The following is a 22,103-nucleotide window of genomic DNA, read 5'->3' as shown; positions in this document are numbered from 1 at the left end:
TGTAAACCACACAATAACAATAAGGCATGTTTCTGATAGTCCTATTTGACAGAGTAAGCATATTAGCAGAGAGGTTTTATTTTAAATTGTATAATTTTCAAAAAAGTATAATTATTGCAAGTTGCACTACTTTTAGTATTGGTTTTATACAAGATGTTTGTGACATTTGCACAGTAAAAGTTCTGTATTTTGACTGCAATTGTTTTTGCATTCTGATTAGATTCTTCATTAGAATCATGAGTGGCTCTTAGTAAACAGCATCATTTTCTGGGGCCATGCAAAACTGCATTACCACTAGTGTGGAGTTATTCTACATCATGACAGTAAAATAGACCATCCTTAGTCAATGTACTGCAGCAATTCCTCTCAACCTGTAGAAAATGCTGTCAACATCTGATTATGCATGAAAAAAAAAATATTATCATATACCGTGAAACTAAGAATTATGAAAAATACCGTGATATACATTTTTGGTCATACCGCCCAGCACTACATTGCGGCAACTAAAACTAAAACACGCTAGTGGTGTGCTTCCTGAACAACTGTCCGTGTGGAACAATCAGATTCCCTGCACGTATAGTGCGCGTCATAGGAATTTAACGAGGCTTCGAGGCAGAGTTTTTGCCTCGAGCAATTTTTGTAATCGAGTAACTCGAAGAATCGTTTCAGCCCTAATCAATAGTACCAATATGACAACTTTGCACTCTACCAACATCCCTCCCAAATATAAGAAAGTAGTCAATTCTAGAATAGGAACAATGGGGAGATGAGAAATGGGTGTAGTCCCTGATTGAAGGATTGTATAACCTCCATACATCCACCAAGCCCACCTCTAAAATGATACTAGTAATCTTTTTGGTTAACTTCTTGGGCTGAGAAGTTCGGGTGTTTGAGGAATCCAGAGACAGGTTCAAAGTAATGTTGAAATCACCCCCACATAACAAGATTCTCTGTGACTCAGTCACTGCCCTGTCTAGTATTTTTTGGCGAAAATCTGAATTTGAGCCTGGGGGGATGTATACATTATATAGAGTAAAGTAATTTACTCCATTGTCCATTGGGAGCTTGATATGGCTAGCTGGGCCTCTATCCTTCCATCTATCCGTGAGCGGTGCTGCACTTGGTCGAGGGGATTTCTTGGGACAGCTGGACCAAGGTTAGGCTACTCTGCGAAAGATCTGCTGCAGCCGCCGAGCTGTTGCTGACCTGCGAGCTGCTGTGCCAACTGCCTGGGGTCTGGATTGAGCAGACTAACGTTAATGTTACCGTAACGATGAAGAACTCTGCATTCTCATGGAACAACAAACTGTCGCTGTCAACAGTCCACCGAGTTGCTGATCTGCAAGATCTCCCCCGATTTCAGACTGCTTCCAGTTATCAAGACTGCAGCCTATACAAGGCCTAACGTTAACGTTAACGTAAAACGTTCAATCCTCTGGGTTGTCTTGAAGACACAGATATGCACTATCATTACCATTGGACTGAGTTGGACTTTTTCTTTCTTTCATTTTTCTGTTTTCATGTTTGTTTGTTGTCTGTCTTGTATCTCAACCGCTATGTGTCTCGGGTACGCCGCTCCGTCCGGCATCTTTTGTCTTGTCTTGTGCAACATTGCCAAAGTGCAGCCCTTTTTAACTCAACAAGATGTAGAAAAACGAATTCATGCTTTTATCACTAGCAGGTTAGACTACTGCAATGCACTAGTGCTGGTCGGTATGACCAAAAATGTATATCACGGTATTTTTCAAAATTCTTACGGTTTCACGGTATATGACGGTATTTTTTTTCCATGCATGATCAGATGTTCACAGCATTTTCTACAGGTTGAAAGAGGAATTGCTGCAGTACATTGACTAAGGATGGTCTATTTTACTGTCATGATGTAGAATAACTCCACACTAGTGATAATGCAGTTTTGCATGGCCCCAGAAAATTATGCAGTTTACAAAGAGCCACTCATGATTCTAATGCATCAGACAGAATGCAAAGACAATTGCAGTCAAAATACAGAACTTTTACTGTGCATATTTCACAAACATCTTGTATAAAACCAATACAAAAAGTAGTGCAACTTGCAATAATTATACTTTTTTGAAAATTATACAATTTAAAATAAAACCTCTCTGCTTACTCTGTCAAATAGGCCTATCAGAAACATGCCTTATTGTTATTGTGTGGTTTGCATGACGTTAGTGGTAGGCTAACGTTAACTTCATGTGGATGTGGATGTCTGTTAGCCTGCCATGAGCTTCGGTTCGCTAGGCAAAACATTAACAAAAAAGTTCGTTTTGGTGCAGTGATGACAGTCAGGATAATTTCTAACTAGCCAGCTAGTACTGCTCAGTTCATGTCTATAACATGCTTTACTTGCTACCTGGATAATTTCTGCGAATATTCTTAAGGTGAGATGAATGATAAGATCATTAAACTTCAGTGTTCGGTGGGTTGCTAACTAACGACATCACCTACTAGCCAGCTAGTTACAGCTGTTGAACAATCTCAATAGAATTTTCGTGACGGTAAATCCCTTTCAATGCAGTATCCCTTAACGTTTTTCCTTAACTAAAGAAACAATTTAAGGTATTCTGTGCAACACCCTTAAATAAACCCCTTACCTAAGGAGAAATTAAGCCTTAAGGGTCAAACATCAGGGGAAAAACTTATGGTGTTTTGTGTTTACCCTCACTATGCCTCGCAGTGGCACCATGCGTGCGTGTGAAAAAAGTCCCGTCTGAAACACTGTCGAGCGGTGCAGCGTTCCAAACGTTGTGTAATCAAATACACCGGTATGGCGGTATATTAAAAATTAATATCATAACGAAAATATACACCGGTATACGGTGTGAACCGGTATACCGCCCAGCACTACAATGCACTTTTTGGTCTTCCCAAAAAACATCTAAAGAAATTGGCACCCACAATGCGGCTAGACTTTTAACTAAGACCAAGAAGAGAGAACACATCACCCCTGTGTTGGCTGAACTGCACTGGCTCCCCGTTTCCTATAGAATTGATTTTAAGGTTATGTTAATTACTTACAAAGCTCTAAATGGCATAGCACCTTCATATATCTCTGAGCTTTTAATATCTTATCAACCACAAAGGAAACTTAGATCATCTAATTCTAATCTTTTAATTGTACCCAAAGTGCTCCACAAGCAAAGTGGAGAAGCTTTTATCCATTATGCCCCAAAACTATGGAACACCCTGCCTCTGTACATCAAGCAGGCGAGTTCAGTAAATATTTTTTTAAAAAGATGTGAAAACATACCTGTATAGGAAATCCTTTAGTTAACTCATCTTATCCTGTAGACTACTTTTTCAGATTATTCTACATCTGCTGCCATTGGAGGGCGCAGCCAGCCAGAAGCAGATGGGCTCCTCCTATTAAGTCAGGTTCTGCTCAAAGTTTCTTCCTGGAATATGGGAGTTTTTCCTTGCCACAGTTGCCATATGGCGTGCTTGTGGGGGGTAAAGGGTTAAGGCTGCCAGTCTTGAATGTCTGTGTATAAAGTCAAATAATTGCGACATATGCTAAGAACAAGCTAAGGCTGGCTGCTTGGAGTCCGCATCAACGGGGCCTAAGCATTTGTCAGCCTAGGCATTTGTCAGCAAAGCCTTTATATATCCATAGTAGTATAATAGTATTTCTGATATGTTGCTGATTGGATGATAAACGGCCACAGCAACAAAGGGGAATGACTGACTCTTCTCTAATAACTGTGTTACATGTTATTTTCTATATTTCTGATATGTTGCTGATTGGATCGTAAACAGCCACAGCAATGAAGAAAAGTGAAAGTGATTGATAATGACTGACTGACTATTATTGTGTTACATGCTCCAAATGTAAAGCACTTTGAGCTGCATTCTGTGTATGAAAGGTGCTATACAAATAAAGCTTATTATTATTATTATTATTATTATTATTATTATTAGTGGGTTTGATCCAGCAAGCCCACTATTGTTCTTCTTAAGTTTTCTTATTAGTGGGTTTGATCCAGCAAGACCACAGCATGGCTGAAAGCGTAAATGTGTAAATATGGTTTTAGTGTGTAAACAGACCAACCGCGATTTTGCAATGAAGTGAATATGGAGCCTTTTATGTAGGACTACTAGGCTACTTACACGAAGTCTGTAGTTCTGTCAAAATTGATCTTATCTATGAACAGACTACATGGTTATCTTCTTTAGACTTTGTAGATGTAGTTATTACAGTTTGGAAGCGAAATTCGAAGTGCAAATATGGTTTAAATGTGTAAACAAGACGCCTGATGTTGAATATATGTTAATGAATGGGCACAGTATTATTGTGTACAGTAATGGGCTATCAGTAGTATGAACAGTTCATGTGTTATGTGATTTACATAAACTAGTAAACAACAGACATGTTAAAAGCTGTCTGTTGGGCTGTCTGTGTATATGAAGGTGTGTGCATGTAACTTTTGACCCGTATGTCCGATTTTCATAAATGAGGTACCGTTGGAATCCTTGGATAAGGCCGAGTTCCATGCCCCTGATCAAACCCACTCTTGCAGTTCCTCGGAACCGCAATTCTAGTTATTATTATTATTAGTGGGTTTGATCCAGCAAGACCACAGCATGGCTGAAAGCCATGCTGTGGGCTTGCGGAGCAAGCCCACTATTGTTCTTCTTAAGTTTACTTTATTTATTATTCCTTTTCACCCACTTTTTGGCCGAACTACTGCTCCTAGACCGTTTGAGCTATCGACGCGGTTCGAACTCCAAAAATTCAGGCCCGAACCGGTGTAACTTGCTTGTTAATTTCGTGTCGCTGGCCCTTGTCGTTTTCGCGGTATTCCCGTTTTTCTGCGTTTTTCGGCCCCATTGAAATGAATGGCGGAATGTTCAAGGATTCTAATTCGATTGTGACATCACAGCTCTAATTGCTTAAGCTTGCACCTGGAAGAGTTCTAAGCCACCTGGCAGAGCTATAATGGGCTGGGCTGGGCTGTCTGTGTATATGAAGGTGTGTGCATGTAACTTTTGACCCGTATGTCCGATTTTCATAAATGAGGTACCGTTGGAATCCTTGGATAAGGCCGAGTTCCATGCCCCTGATCAAACCCACTCTTGCAGTTCCTCGGAACCGCAATTCTAGTTATTATTATTTTTTACTGTGTTTACTCTGTAAAGCGACCTTGGGTGCTTTGAAAGGCGCTATGTAACAAATAAAATGTATTATTATTATTATTATTATTATTAATTCCCATTAACTTTTCCCTTAAAGGAACACGCCACCCAAAATCAGTAGTGATATATGTTGTTACCGTAACTTTCACGAGTTGAGTCGTACCTCTCCCGCGTCGGTAGGTGCACTCAAACGCTCTGTCGCGCGGCACGAATGTGTTAGCATGTTGCTATGCTAGCGGGCTCTGCCGTGGCCATAGAGAGAGGCACATAGCAGTATTCAAACACCTCCACGTTTTACCTACTTAAATACAGTTGCACGAGTAGTTGATGAAAAATGTTAAGGCACACAACATGAAACGTGACGATTTTCCAGGCGAATAAACAGGAGAACTACAATGTGTGGCGCAATAGCACTTGGGAGTACTTCGACCTAGCGTGGTAATATTATTAACACCTAATTGTAGATCCTATCCACCACAGAGTTTAGAATCCATGCTGGATCGACCCTCAGCCTCTCCCTCCCCTCTGAGCTAGAGAGAGGCACACACACTAGAGATGCGCTGATGGGCTATTATTTCAACCATAACTGCATAGCAAAACTTATCATCCATCAGCCATCCATCAGCACCGAAGTTTGTTGACCAATTTTCAAAACCGCGCCCGCCCACCATCCGTTGGTTGTTTTAATGTAGGCTATATGGGTGATGCAGCGCTGCTGACGTGAGGCTAGAAAGCCCTTGCCTGTTCTAGAAAGACTGATCTAATGCAGCAAATATATTAAAAGGCTAAAGTCGTACATTGGCTAGGCCTATCCCCAGAATATCAGCAGCAAACTCAGTCTCTGTCGCGCAAAACAGTCTCCAAATAAAACGCACATCGGCATGTTGCCTATTCTGCCAGCTTGTGACGATTATATCGTCCAAAATGCTTGATTGCATTCTCCACATTTTTAGCAAATTTTTCATGTACCACATCAGCATTTTTGTTCAGTGAATCTTTTGTAAATTGCTTTACAATTACCGTCGGGCCTATAGGCCTATTGCCTGGCTTGCCTCAGCTTCGGTCACGTCCTTTTACAATTTTATCATTGTAATAAAAAACGCAATTTGCCACATATTTTCAGCATGCTCCTGGCCTACTAATTAATGCCTATTGTACTTTATTTTTTGCAAAAAGATAGAAATCCTTGATAAAATAACAAGTCATTCACATTATAGGCTACTTTACACACTGTTATGTCAGGTTGACTGACAAGCCTGTTCTGAAGACTCCCATTCATTTTGACTGCGTGAGCGCGTCTTTTTCAGACAGACATCGCAATTCATTTTATAGCAGGCCATCGGACAAATATGACGCCTCGATATTAAAGAAACTCCGACTCCATTAGCCTAATTCTGAAAGTCCACCGCACAACAGTGCAACGTGCATGTTCACATTTTTAGTAACAACCGCCAAACTTGCTTGCTTGCCTTACACATCTAAGTTTTCCGACTATTTTTCTTACCTTCTTTTTCCGCTGTGGATGTTATTGAGTTTGTAGAAGTTTTAGCTCTTACGTTCTGAACATCTCGCACTGCCATCGCCCGATGTCATTTCTGAGTCATATCACTCTTTCTCTCTTTTAAATGCCTATTCCCTGAATGGTAGGCTACAATTATTATATCCTAGGCTAATATCTAAACAAAATAACCCAGGCAGTCTCATCTAGGATATAACACAGGTTGAAGTCAACGTCAAGTTGGTTCTATTTAGGGAGGTGAATGTGTGTAAACATCTGTAGATGACTCAGAAATGACATCGGAAGACAAGGAGTGAATAGTGGCAGAGGCAAGCCGAAGTCTGCTGACAAGGGCCCGACGGTAATTGTAAAGCAATTTACAAAAGATTCACTGAACAAAAATGCTGATGTGGTACATGAAAATTTAGCTAAAAATGTGGAGAACGCAATGCAATCAAGCATTTTGGACGATATAATTGTCACAAGCTGGCAGAATAGGCAACATGCCGATGTGCGTTTTATTTGGAGACTGTTTTGCGCGACAGAGACTGAGTTTGCTGCTGATATTCTGGGGATAGGCCTAGCCAATGTACGACTTTAGCCTTTTAATATAGCCTATTTGCTGCATTAGATCAGTCTTTCTAGAACAGGCAAGGGCTTTCTAGCCTCACGTCAGCAGCGCTGCATCACCCATATAGCCTACATTAAAACAACCAACGGATGGTGGGCGGGCGCGATTTTGAAAATTGGTCAAAAAACTTTGGTGCTGATGGATGGCTGATGGATGATAAGTTTTGCTATGCAGTTATGGTTGAAATAATAGCCCATCAGCGCATCTCTAGTGTGTGTGCCTCTCTCTCGCTCAGAGGGGAGGGAGAGCCTGAGGGTCGATCCAGCATGGATTCTAAACTCTGTGGTGGATAGGATCTACAATTAGGTGTTAATAATATTACCACGCTAGGTCGAAGTACTCCCAAGTGCTATTGCGCCACACATTGTAGTTCTCCTGTTTATTCGCCTGGAAAATCGTCACATTTCATGTTGTGTGCCCTAACATTTTTCATCAACTACTCGTGCAACTGTATTTAAGTAGGTAAAACGTGGAGGTGTTTGAATACTGCTATGTGCCTCTCTCTATGGCCACGGCAGAGCCCGCTAGCATAGCAACATGCTAACACATTCGCGCCGCGCGACAGAGCGTTTGAGTGCACCTACCGACGCGGGAGAGGTACGACTCAACTCGTGAAAGTTACGGTAAGAACATATATCACTACTGATTTTGGGTGGCGTGTTCCTTTAATTAGTATGAATCTGCCTTCCCTGTCTTTAATTGTAGATAGGAGTTTGTACGTCACCCTTCCAGAGATCAAAATGGCTACCCCTCCATTATGGTTAGATCCATTAGAGCAGCGGTTCCCAAACTTTTTTCCCCGCGGACCACCTTCTACATCCTGACTCGGCTCGTGTACCCCCACCATCCAACACATAAAAAAGTAACTCACTCTATTGACGCATTCCAGGCATCGTTGTTTAATTAGCCGCCCTACATGATAACATAATCAAAATGTACAACTCACGTTAAAAAAAACAGTGTGGAGAACCACATTAGAATGGTTAGGTAGCATCTCACTGCAGACCACGCACTGTGGCTTTGGGCAGTCTGTCTCCCAATCCACGTGAAGCCTAGGGCTATATGCCTCATCATACTTTCGTTTTCTTCGCGCAGTCTTTTCTGTCTCGTTCTTTCTTTTATCCCCCTGCGCTCTATCTCCACCTTCATTAGTCTGCCCCCCATCCCATTCCATCGTTACCTGTGTCCTGCTCTGTTTCTCTCGCTTCTCCTCTTCGATCGCTTTAATTAGGCCTTTTGGACAGTGTCCCTGTTTTTAGCCAGTTTTCCATGTTTACACAGCCTTCTACCTAGCCTATACTTCAACGAAACTAACGCGCCAGATATTCTGGCTGCCCGCAGGAAATCACGTGTAGCCTATTGTGTGTAGCTTATTTTTTAATGAAAACATACCCTATTATAGAGTTTACAAATTATTTCCTTTAATTTCACGTTTCCATATCATTATAACCGGATTCGAAATTATGTATTATTTATGAATTAATTAGAGTATTAATTAATTAATCATTTTTAACTCCTTTCCGCCATTGCCCTTTTCATCTCGCGTACCCCCTAGTGGCAGCTCGTGTACCACCGGGGGTACGCGTACCACAGTTTGGGAATCCCTGCATTAGAGGATGAGAAAACATGTTTGAAACCATACCTTTTAAGCTTTTGGTGGTCTATTTCGGTCATATGGGTTTCTTTGCAAGAAAGCCATATCAATGCTATCTTTCTTAAGTTTTGAGAGAATTTTGTTACGTTTACCAGGGCTGAGAAGCCCATTGACATTTAAGGAAATTACATTGACCATAGATAGACAGATAGATAGATAGATAGATATACTTTATTGATCCCTAGGGGAAATTCAAGTATCAATTCATAGTAGGGTTTGATTCTATGTCTAGCCTATATTGTCTACAAGACACAAAAATACCTCTCCTCAGCGGTGTATTTTCTTCACATTCTAACATGTTTATTTCCCCCACTTTAAACTCACATAGCAGCAGAAAAAAAAACAATGAACAACAGAAGTACAGTAACTTCCAAAAAAGAGGGGAACCATATCCCCAGAAAATCCTGCAGTTTCTCTCTTGTTCTCGCCTCGAGATTACCTTTCCCTCTGGTGTTTTCTCGTTGCCATTGGAAAGTGTTCCTTATATTTCTCTCCAAGCTGAATCCGGGATCTTCTCTTTGCTTGGTCACTTCCTCTCGCACTCAGCTCTGCTATCGCCTCCTGTGCGTCTTTGTACATCTCCGTACCGTTGGCCCAATGAACTCAAATTTTTGTGTATGGAGTTTGAATTTGTAGGGCCATTCCTTCTGGTAGCAAGAGCTTGTCAGTCTGAAGCTGGTCTAGATACTTGGTCATGAGTCTCGTTCGGTATCTTCGGGCACACCATAGATCCGAATATTACATCGCCGTCACCTTATCCTGCAGTCGTCGTCTCTTAAACAGGAACACTAGGGACTGTTTAGTAATAACGCTATTCTCCTCCAGTTCAGAGACACGCTCCTGCATTTCAGATAGCTTAGCCTTGGGTCTGAAGGGACGTGCCGAGCTCTGTTAGCTTCAGGTTAAGATCCTGTTTAAATGTTGCTAGCTCTTCCTGTAGGTCTGCTTTCAATTCTCCCTTCATCTCTGAAATTGCTGACTATATATCTTTTTTTAAAGTCCTTGAGGTCTTCTGTAATGGAAGTCATTTGTCAAAGCAGTTGACCTGCAGATTCAGAGGCGGCTTCTTTGTCGGAGACTTTTTAGTAAAGGAAAAACCAGCAAGGTCGGCGTCTGCGCCTACACTTTTGACCCGTGTATTGCTTGGTGCGTCCGCTCCCAAAAAGTAGTAATCGCTAAAGGTAATGAGACTATCATTGTTTTAGGGAGACAATGTTTTTGACATTACTTGTTCCTTAGTTCCCGATTTTAAATTCTAAGTAATTTCCCCCCTTCCATTACTTACGTCTTCTTTAAAAAAATAATTAATTTAGGCAGCGGGGGTACTTTTGAAAAGAGATTGAAACAAAGAGACATCTATTTCTTAAACTAATGTGTGGAATAAGACAGCTTGTTATCAAAGGTAAGTTCCTTTATCACTTTGACAGCTTTTCCATCCATGTAAAGCACAGGGTCATGATACACATGGGCACATGTAACATTAAACTCACCAATATTGTTGAAGCCATGAATATTCTGTCCACTTTTCTCTCCAATGTGAATATGCTCCAGTGTTCGCTCACTAGTGTTGGTGAAATTAAGCTGTACTGCCACCATGCCATTTCCATAGATGGAAGGCTGCCGGGAAAAATGGTACTGGGCAGCCAAACCTTTCCCAGTCATTCGATGGAGGAGTTCATGGGACTTCATAGGAACAAAGGCCTGGGAGCTCACCTGTGGAATCACAGACAGGACATAAACTGTGCTGGGCACATCTAATCACAGGGATAAATGGGAAAAATGCAATTTCTAGCCTGTAATCGTGGTCATATTAAGTGAAAAAACTGCCCAGAAGATGATTTAATGTAACTGTATAATTGTTTGTGAAAATAATAAAAATAAAAACAGCTCTACTTTGGCCAATTGTCACAGAAGTTCTCATGTGGGCCTAGGCTTCACTAAATGCACCGTATGATGGACAGGAGAGACTTTAGCAACAATGTCATGGCAGAGTGACCTGCATCCTAAAAAGCCTTGGGTGGAAGAAGTATACTTTGGATTTTGGTTGTGTTATTTAGCCTATGTAGTATCATGCACCATATTTTATACTTCAGTATCGTATTTTCCGGACTATAAGTCACACTTTTTTTCATAGTTTGGCTGGTCCTGCGACTTATAGTCAGGTGTGACTTATATATGAAAAAATATTTAATTGAACATGTTTTTAAATGTTAATTCATATTAACTGACATGAACCAAACATGAACCATTACCGTCTACAGCCGCGAGAGAGCGAGTTCTGAGTTCTCAAATGCAAGTTCTGTGCACTTTCAGTCAGAGTTTAGTGCTTACACTATGCCTGAAACACACCTACATACCTAAATCCTTAAATAATGGCTGGGATTCTATTTAAAGCTGGGCCTCAGATTTGGACAAATAAAGGCCAGTAATAATTTTGTTTCCATTTAACTCATAAAAGAGCTCTTCTTAATATTTTATATTGTTGGGTTGGTTTAATATTGTTGTCAATGAAAAGTTATTGTCCCACACCATGAGTCTCCAACACGTCTCTCTCAAGCCAGTCTCTCTCAAGCCAGTCGTTTGCCGCCCCCTTCTGAGCTTGCCAGAGGCTGAAGCAGTAACCTAAATTTAAACACAATTGTTGCTGCCAGGCATCAGCCTACGAATTTTATAAAAAGTAAATCAAGCATAATTAAAAAAATAACTAAATTTAGGCTATCGTAGACCTCTTTGGCTATACGGAATTAGTGTTAATTTTGTCACCTATTTTTAATTTAGTCTTAGTCTTGTGACGAAATGTCCTTTTTAGTCTTTGTCATATTTAGTCATTCAAATATCATTTTTGTTAGTCTAGTTTTCTTTTGACTAAAACTAGACTAAAATGACGAGACTTTTAGTTGACTAAAACGTAAGGTATCTTAGTCTTAGTCAGTTTTAGTCAAAACATCTTAAGTCTTTTTTTCATAAAATTATTAAATATTATATATATATATACACACACACATATTAAAATTATTTCTGATTACCATTTGAGTCAAATAGTGTTTCACACATCTCAATTTTCCAACAATATTGTGTGTCCAAAGGGCTACTCGTCTGTTATAATTATTCTGATTTTTTGTCAGTCTGTAAGTTTACACGCACAGGTAAGTCGAGCTACAGTTATAGCTTGGCTGGGATTTGACCATAGACAGTAAAAGATTTGACTGGACCACTGTCATGATATTCGTAGACCAGTGTTTCTCAAAGTGTGGTCCAGGGACCACTGGTGGTCCGCAAGCCATCCCAAGTGGTCCGCGAGCAGACGTGGTAAAATATAATATAGATGAGTTGTTTGCAATATTGAACCAACTTGTATGTAAATCCAAACAGTTCTGCAACACTGTCTATGTAAGATATGCCAGTTTAAATCATATAGTATGAATCCTCTGACACAATAAGCAAAGTGCAAAGACAATAAGCAAGGTAGTTCAGTGAGTAGGACTATTGTGTACACTAATATACTGTTGAAGTAGGTCTAATCTTTTTTTTTTTTTTTTAGCTAGGGTTAGTTAAGTGGTCCTTCGTCTGAAAAGGTTTGAGAAACACTGTCGTAGACCCAAGTATTAATGTTTTACTCTGCCACGCTAGATGGCGATATGCGCCCAAACGCAACACATTCCCCAAACAAACTCCATCTTAGCCATAGCTAACTTGCTAGCGAACTTTCCATATTAGCTTACTTGCTAGCAAACTTTGCATCATGATGAACATTTTTGCTTGGACATTCTGGGGGATGTTAATTTGTTTGAGAGAAGCTTCAACTTCTGGGTATGTAGCATTGTGGCATAAAGCTTAGGTAGCTTGCTAACTCTGGCAGAAATCTCCAGTGTTCTTGTTCCATGTAGTTTCGTGTTGCAGCCACAGGGTTGCAGCAACAGCACGTAGACTAGCCTACAGGAAAGCTGTTGCGTATGAACTCATTCAGAATATTTTGAAAATGTAACAGCTAGATATTCTGTCTTCTTATTTTGTAGACGAGATTTTATCTCAGTTTTTATTTCATGCAAAACATTTTTCCTCAACAATAATGCATCTTAAGATAGTCTTAGTCAGTGTTTCAGGACATTACTGCCGTCTCGTCATCGTCTCGTCTTAGTCATGAAAAAAAAGGTTGTTGATGAACATATTTCCTCGTCTCGTCTGACGAAATTAACACTATACGGAATAAGGTTTCCATTACAGCACAGCACACGTTCCATGAATGAATGGAAGCGGATGCCTTATCTCGCAATAAGCGGATGGAAATCCCGACACTCTTTCAACTACAGTACATGAAACTTACCCCAACCATCAAATATCCCACAGATTTCATTGGTCATCAGTCCCGATATTTAGCAATATAATCACAGTCCAAACGTAAATGCCGTTCCAAACAAAAAGTAGGCCTATGTCTCACAATAAAATGCACCACGTAAAAAATAATGGCATTACTGGAAATTACTGGATGGTAAAATGCCAGAGGAGATTGCATGAGATAATGAGAACAGGCAGGTAGACAAAAAGGTGACCTGGCTCAAATAGTTAAAGGAACACACTGTAGGAACAGATTAAACATCCACCAAATCAACATACAAATGAGCATTCTGACCTGTACAATAGAAGGGGAACTGGACAGAGAGAGCCCATCCAAATCTGACAGCAAGCTTGGAGAGAGCACACAGGACTTTGTGGATATCCGTGGATCAGGGGAGACTATTAAAAAAAAAATAATTACACTTTTAACAAACCTCTCTCTCCCGGATGTTAACGTGTGCTGTTACAGACTATGTGATGACACAATAATTTGGAATGTAGGTGACACAGTTTTAAACTTCATAAATTACATGTCTTACAACTCAAGTCAAATTTCAAAGTTGTACAGTAGACTAGCCACTGATTCAACTCACAGTCATCCAGATCCAACAGAGTGATCTCATTTTTTGCTTTTTGCACCACCTAAAGACAAAAGGGCACATAGAGTAGAAAATTAATGGCAAATGAGTGAGTTTTTTTACATAGAGGTAAAACTAAACTAAAAAGTAACAGTATTGACAAAAACACATGGAAGAGGGTGACTACACAATTATTTTTTCCAAATAATGTTAGCTCTCCTAACCCAAGTGCGGAAGTGAAAATTCCGCTAAATGTTACACCCTTGGGCTTCTAAATCAGAATTGTAAGGAGGTAATTCTGCTTCTCCCTGTAATATACTCATGGCACGCACCCCACTTCCTACCTTGGGTTTGGCCTTGCTCCACTTTTCCTGGTGCCCTCCAGAATCAGACTCAGAGTGAGATGTGCTGTCATCACTGGAGCTTGAAGAACTGTCTTCTGAGGAGTGTGTTGGGGAGGAAACACCAACCTTGGCACAATCATTTTCTTCATCTGAGTCACTGAGGGAGAGCACATCTACTTTGTTTATCATTGGAGAAAATCTGCATGTGAGGACAACTGTGGGTTTTCTGTGTGCAGAATAAGCTAGGGGGATATGAAGTCAGATTATTCAGATCTCCCATGACATAGTGAGGTAACTTGAGTCTTATGTAAGAGAGGAAGAGGAAGTCGTCAAAGCCCATCACAACATGTTATTTTTTCCTTTCCTGTAATGCCTTTGGCGAGATGATCGCAGGCAGGAGGACTTAACTTCTCTGAGCATGTAGCTTCTATTGCAAAATCATGTCAGTTTATGCTTTACAACATTAGGAAGACCAGGCCTTATCTGACAAGATTCCACACAACTTCTTGTTCAAACCATGGTCATCTCCAAGCTGGACTATTGTAATTCAGCTGGCGGTAAGCCCATAACCATAGGACATTGTGTAATAAGATCATTACAGCTGATTCAGAATGCTGGAGCACGCCTGGTCTTCAATCATCCAAAGAGGACAGATGTAACTCCTCTCCTAGTTACTCTCCATTGGCTCCCTATAGTAGCCAGAATTAAATTTAAATCTCTCACTTTGGCCTAAAGGACACTGACTGGATCTGCTCCTAGTTATTTTAATTCAATAATCAAGGCATACATCCCCAACCGCCCACTGCGGCCTTCTGATGAGCGTCTGTTATGTCGACCAGTGCTCTCCGTTCCTGTGGTAGTTTTGGGTCGTTTAAGAGGCTTCTTATGCATTATGGTTTGTATAATATTGTTTTATTTCCATTAGGCTGTTGATTAATTTGACATTAATGTTTATTATTGATATTCTCCTTAATATAGTCTTACCATGTCATTGTTTTTTATATTATTGATTGAGTGGATATTATTGTTTATTATTACTTTTTCCCTAATTTTCATTGCTTATTTTATTAGGCTATTGATTGAATTGACATTGTTGTTTATTATTGCTATTCTCCTTATTATAGTTTGACCAACATTCTAATCTGTTCCTTGGTCAATTTTAAAAATTATGTTGTTTTTGTATTTGTGTGTCGCTTTGGACAAAGGCAAAATCCCATAACCATAGGATGGGAACTCCTTCTTAGCTGCTCAAGCAATAGTGAGTTTCTTTATAGAGAGCCTAGGCCTAAGGTGTTCAGTACCTCTAGGTTCAGTGCCTTTGGACAATGTCAAATGTCAACAGTGTTGGGGGGGACTTCCGGGTCATGGCTGGGTAAAGACGTGTTTTAGAACGCTCCTCAGAATTTTTATTTTATATTTTCTACAAAACAACTACAACTATTGGGTGTACTCAACAAGATAAGTAACTTACTTAAGTGTTGTGGTTAAGACAAGATGAGTAAATCTACAAGAACCAAAACCTCACAAGAACAGGGGAAAACTAGCCCACAAGCTAGCAATGACGGCTCACCGCGCTTATCTCAAGGGGCTATTGGATGAGGTTCGGTCGGATGTATTAGCAATGAAGGAAGAAATTTTGTCCGAGCTCAAAAATACAGTTGCCACACTGAATGTTACAGTTGCTACAAGGTCAGCAAACGTTTCTACCCGGACCTCAGCGCTGACTTGCTCCAGAGACGCGCTGCTTTCATGCCGGTTGAGAAGCTTATAAAATAAACAATAGTAATAATAAACAATAGTAAACAATAATAAACAATAGCTTGTTGACCTTTTAGCTAGCATTATAAAACAAAAGTCTCATGTAGATTATTTTTGTTAAGATAAATGTTCTCCTTTTTCCCTGTCCTTCATTTCTGATATGGACACTTATTATTCATGGATGGGACATGGATGACTAAGTGAACTATAGTGTTGAATGTTATGCTGATTACAAAAACCTGTTATACCCAGTAGAATGCTTATTAGGTATATTTAAAAATTACATTCCTTCATTTACGGGAGGCGTGTAAGGTGGAGAAACATGGTAGTTAGCTATATCCAAAGCAAGTCTACTAGGATTGTAGGATTGATGCACTTTGTTCGGGTAAGTGTATAGAGGGGAGGGGGTTGTGCATCACTTACATAAGCTGCCTATGTCTCTTATTTAGCACATGTTGAGCAATACTCAGCAATTGCCGCACCCTAAAATCATTAAGCTTCCTTTTATGTTTTTTTTCTTTCTTTTTTATTATTATCTCTCTTTATTTTGGTATCCCCACTGAATTTGGTAATAAAACTAACCTTAAAGGATGAGTAACACTAGAGATATACACTTCATCATATGGAACGTGAAGGGCCTGAATAACCCAGTCAAAAGGAATAGGGTGTTAGCTCGTCTTGCAGAACTTAAAGCTGAGGCCACAACTGAGTAACCTGACTCTCGCCAGATGAATTTCGTTCCGCCGAGCTCCACTCACATCCATCTGGGATCGCTTCCGTTGAGAGTGATTTCGGAACCAGATTTTATGGTAGAGCCAATCAGGATGCAGGGCGGGAGTTTCATAGATGTGACGTAGCTTAGAAGCGACTGTGAGACTGTTCTCAGCGTCACGGGTTGGCTTCATGGTGTGAGTGGTTGAAGTAGCACGTCAATAGATGACGGACAAGTGGCTTATCCAAACATATGCAAGGATTTTTGATAAGGCCCAGCCTTCTGAAACACCTCTCCAATGGATCGATCCCAGATGGATGAGTGGAGCTAGGCGGAACGAAATTCATCTGGCGACAGTCAGGTTGACAACTGAGGCCCTCAAAAAGAAAAGGAAATGGATAGGAGACATCATCCACTCTGGGTTTAGCGCAAGGGCTAGAGGGACAGCCATTATCATACGGAATGGTATACCTTGGGTTAGCAAAGTTGTCATACCAGATAAAGATGGCAGGTTTGTTATTGCATCTGGACAATTGTGTAGCAAGCAGGGGCCTGTACTACGAAGGGAGCTTAACCTACCCAGATGTAACCCAGGGTTACTTTCAATGACCCTCACTCACATTCCTCCCCTTAGTTTCAACGAGTTTGGAGTAATGTGAATACCTCCATCCCTCAGAAGTTAGCGTTGGCTGCGTCTCGTTTGCTATGATTGCTCTACATTGCCACCAGCCTCTGTTACGTACCGTGTGGAGCTATGATTGCACTTCATGCTACCAGCCACCGTCACGTAGCAGGCTGCAGTGTGAAGCTTGTGCTTTTTGCGCAAGCGTTCAGCTGAGAAAGCAGCGTCGCTTTCAGATCTGTCCCTGGGAAAAGTAATGTTGCGCCGATTTGAAAAAGGAACTACGGTACGTTAGCAGTAGTAGCGCGTTACACTACTTTTTACCCAAAAAAGTAGTTACGTTACTGTTACTTTGTAACGCGTTACACACAACACTGGAATGAGTATGATAGGACGGATTTAGAAGATGAAATTCAGGCCTCAGTGCGCACAAACAATATATCCTCTGAATATTTCCCTCTTCAAAGAGGAACCAGACAAGGATGTCCTCTTTCACCCCTACTTTTTGATATCTTCCTTGAACCTTTGGCAATGGCATTTCGGAGTTGTATGGCCTTTAAAAGGTATTATTAGAGAGGGGCTGCCTCACAAAATCTCAGCCTATGCTGATGATATTTTGCTTTTCATAACAGACCCAGACATATCTGTACCAGCCATTCTCAACATTCTGGAACAGTTTGGAAAACTCTCTGGCTATAAACTTAACCTGGAAAAGAGTGAATTGTTCCCTGTTAACAGTGCAGCTCCTATTTGGCCAACACCGAATTTACCCTTCAAGACTGCCCTCAAAATTTAAATATCTGGGTATCATAGTCAGTCGCTCGTATCACCAATTATTTATAATCAATTCTCCCCCCTGATTAAGAAATGTAAACAGGACATGGAGAGGTGGAGGACTATCCCTATGTCTATGGTGGGGCGTATTAACCTAATCAAAATTAACATTGTCCCCCGCTTTCTCTATCTTTATAAAAATATTCTAATTTTTATCCCCTTGAACAAATTCAAAGACCTGGACAAGGTTGTGTCAAAAATATTTTGAGCTGGTAAACATCCCAGGATCAAGAAGCCTTATCTGCAAAGACCAAAAAGGGAGGGGGGGGATGGCCTTGCCGAACCTTCTACATTACTATTGGGCATGCAATATACAGAAAGTCCTAGGATGGAGGGCATTCAGTCAGGGAGATGGGGCACCAAGTTGGGTCAGGATGGAAAACTATTTCACTTCAGCCTACTCCCATTCCTCCGCTCAATTGAAGTCTACAAAGATTAAGATTAACAATCCAGTTGTCACTCACACTCTCAGGATTTGGGCACAATTTAGAAAACATTTTAATTTACATGGCATCTCATTCAGGGCACCACTGCTGCATAATCACTTGTTTACACCCTCAAAGCTTGAGTTAGCTTTCAGAGCCTGGCATTCAAATGGCATCTGCTACATACAAGACCTTTACGTAGATGGGGTATACGCCTCTTTCAGTCAGCTTAAAAAAAAATGTAATCTCAAGACCTCTGATTATTTCTGTTATCTTCAGATAAGACATTTTGTTCAACATAACTATCAAGCTTTTCCCCATTTGGCCCCCCCAACACCACTGTATGAACTATTGGCCATAACAATGCCACATAGAGGCGCCATCTCCCCCATTTACACCTTCATAAGCAACATAAACCCACAGACAGTAGCTAACATAAGAACATCTTATGGTTATGGTTATGGATTTAGCAGACGCCTTTGTCCAAAGTGACACATAAATACAAAACAACATAATAATATTTAAAATTGAACAGGGAACAGATTAGAATGTAGGTCAAATATAATAAGGAGAATAGTTATAATACACAATAATATCAATTCAATCAATAGCCTAATAAAAAAGCAATGGAAAAAAAGGGGAAAGGCAATAATAAAACAATAATGTCCATTCAATCAATAATATAAAAACAATGACATGCTAAGACTACATTAAGGAGAATATCAATAATAATTAATAATAATAAATAATTAATTAACAGCCCAATTAAAATAAAACAACATTATACAAACCATAACACATAAGTGCTTAAACAACTAAGTATATGTTGAATAGGAATGTCTTTAGACCCCTCTTAAACGACCCAAAACTACCACAGGAACGGAGAGCACTGGGCAATTCATTCCACCAACATGGAACCACTGAAGAAAAGAGTCTGGAATTAGACCCAGTTTTCATGACTGGTCGACACAACAGACGCTCACCAGAAGACCGCAGTGGGCGGTTGGGGATGTAAGGCTTGATTATTGAATTAAAATAACTAGGAGCAGATCCAGTTAGTGTCCTATAGGCCAAAGTGAGAGATTTAAATTTAATTCTGGCTACTATAGGGAGCCAATGGAGAGTAACTAGGAGAGGAGTTACATGTGTCCTCTTTGGCTGATTGAAGACCAAGCGTGCTCCAGCATTCTGAATCAGCTGTAATGATCTTGTTACACAAGCGGGTAAGCCAGGTAATAGTGAATTACAATAGTCCAGCTTAGAGATGACCATGGTCTGAACAAGAAGTTGTGTGGAATCTGTGGTGTCAGTTAAGGTCTGATCTTCCTAATGTTGTAAAGCATAAACCGACATGATTTTGCAATAGAAGCTATATGCTCAGAGAAGTTAAGTCGGTCATCAATTACAACGCCCAAGTTTTGTGCCGATCTAGTTGGGGTCAGATCTTGGGAAGAAGACCTGGGTTTCAGCTTTTCAGAGGATGAATGGAGCAAAATTTTGAGACTGGTGTATGTATCTTCATCATGATCCAGACACCACTTGCTACAATTTAAAATTGTTCACAGATTGCATTTCTCCAAGGTGAAACTGGCAAGACTCTTCCCCTGTATAGACCCTTAATGGGAAAAGTGTCAAAGTGCTCCAGCTAGCTTGATACACATGTACTGGGCCTGCCCTTGCTTGCAAACATTCTGGGAGGCTGTATTTACATCACGTAGGGACGCTTAAGGCATTGCTATTGAAATCCATCCAGTCACTGCCATATTTGGGACCAAACCTGATGACTCCCACTTTCTGTGGTCAGGAAGATCTCAAACAGTGGTGACATTTGCAACCTTATTAGCCCGACGCCTTATCCTGCTGAACTGGAAAGGCCCAAAATCTCCATCCCACACCAGATGGCTTAAAGACATCATGTATCATTTAAAGTTAGAAAAGAAAATACTCTCTCAGAGGAAACGTGGGAGAATTCTATTCCACCTGGGGGTCTTTCATGGACTATTTTGATGAGGTTTCTGCAGTAGACTGGGAAGAGGAGAAGGGCTACCTTGAGGTTAACTAAATTACTTACCTGTATTTGATTATTACTATTTGTTACTTTTTTATTTTTTTATTTATGCCTCTTTTTATGTACATTCTTTTTTTGTATGTATGTGGGGTATACCCTATTTTTTCTTTTTGATTGAAGGCGGCAAGATGTAGGTTCACTTCACTCCAAATACTCCAAATATACACTTGTGCAGATAGGTTATGAGGATGGGGATGCATGGGGATTGGGGAGGGTGGGTAGAGGATATTTGTGTATGTATATTTGTATATTTATGTACATGGCTGCACTGTGGCGCTATGTACAATTGTTCAGAAAACTTGTGAAAAATAAAAGTAAAAAAAAAAAAAAAATGTCAACAGTGTTATGTAAGTATAATGAAATTCAACTGAATTTAATAGATTATCTTAAATAAACTGGGTATGCAGGTTATGCTGCTCCATCAGACAAGATTTTTATAATAAGTTTATCTGATTTTTATAATAATGTTAGGACTTTTATGTGATGTGGTGTTCAATTTTTGCATTTACTTGACTAGTTAAACGTATTCACTGTACATAGACGTTATCGTATTTTCGATTATACAATCGTCGATCCGGTCGATGTACCAGAACATCCCCATTCAGACTTTTTACAGCTAGTAATCACTCTGTGAATGATGCATTATAACCGTTAAAAATGTACAAACATTCCATTCATTCATTCATTTAATTTACTCAACAGAGTAAATTGACCTTTCGCTAAGCCCCGCCCCCCATTGTTACCGTGTGAAAACTCGGACAAACAAACCAGACTTGATTAGAAATAAATTGTGGACAATGGCAGCTGACAGTATATGAAAGCAGGCTTTGAGGACGTTTTGGTCGATAAAGGATTTACTTTCCTCCAGAAGCTATCAAAAGGAACTTAATAATGCTATGGAGGGGTGTATTTAAAACTTTAGAATACATACAAGGTGACAAGCAGGTGTGCGAGTAGCCGTGCAAAAACCACTGACGTTAATGCTAGCTAGCTAGTGGAAGACTGATACTAAGATATGTTAGGTTACGTTAATAATTGATGTAGTAAGAATATAGTAGTTGGTTAATGAGCATTTTCATGTTGGGATTTAACAGGGAACCTGTGCCCATGTTGTTGGCTTAGTAGCCTACATTACGTCAAGCTGTTGCAAATGCGAGAGACGTCCTGTAGGCTACTGTTGATGAAAATATACCCCGTTTTTAACATAGTGACAATTTTCTCTCAGAAGGTAAAAAATGTCTTTGCATGAAAGTGCAGAGAAATGAACTGTTGAACATCTAACATGTTTGGTAATCATGTGAGCTACCTATTGAACAGAATATGTGATAGATACCTTCCTTTGTTTTTTGTTTTTTTCTGCTGAAGTTTCTTCTTCTTACTGGAATCTGAGTGTGAATGACTGGAACTCTCTTCCGATTCTTCACTACCACTACCACTCTGGCTGGAGGTCTCCTCCTCACTCTCTGTCTCACTGGTAGAAGCTAAAAAAG

At 40.2% G+C, this 22,103-nt stretch overlaps 1 protein-coding gene across 1 annotated transcript in view; it reads right to left on the bottom strand.

The window, feature by feature from the left end:
• ap3b1a (adaptor related protein complex 3 subunit beta 1a) overlaps window positions 1-22,103 on the bottom strand; it is a 231,454-nt gene that overhangs the window by 38,751 nt on the left and 170,600 nt on the right. Inside the window, exons 19-23 of the mRNA XM_076284918.1 lie at window positions 21,947-22,094; window positions 14,195-14,351; window positions 13,866-13,914; window positions 13,568-13,671; window positions 10,428-10,650 (exon numbers count right to left, since the gene is read on the bottom strand). Coding sequence (XP_076141033.1) covers window positions 10,428-10,650; window positions 13,568-13,671; window positions 13,866-13,914; window positions 14,195-14,351; window positions 21,947-22,094 — 681 coding nt within the window. The remainder of the gene's footprint in view (window positions 1-10,427; window positions 10,651-13,567; window positions 13,672-13,865; window positions 13,915-14,194; window positions 14,352-21,946; window positions 22,095-22,103) is intronic.

This window comes from Alosa pseudoharengus, unplaced genomic scaffold (assembly GCF_046254945.1).
Source record: "Alosa pseudoharengus isolate Yale_2024_CS ecotype anadromous, Long Island Sound unplaced genomic scaffold, YU_APseudo_1.1 YU_APseudo_1.1_scf_14, whole genome shotgun sequence".
Lineage (NCBI taxonomy): Eukaryota > Metazoa > Chordata > Actinopteri > Clupeiformes > Clupeidae > Alosa > Alosa pseudoharengus.
The sequence above is the reverse complement of the archived record's forward strand: the minus strand, read 5'-3'. Positions and strand labels throughout refer to the sequence as shown.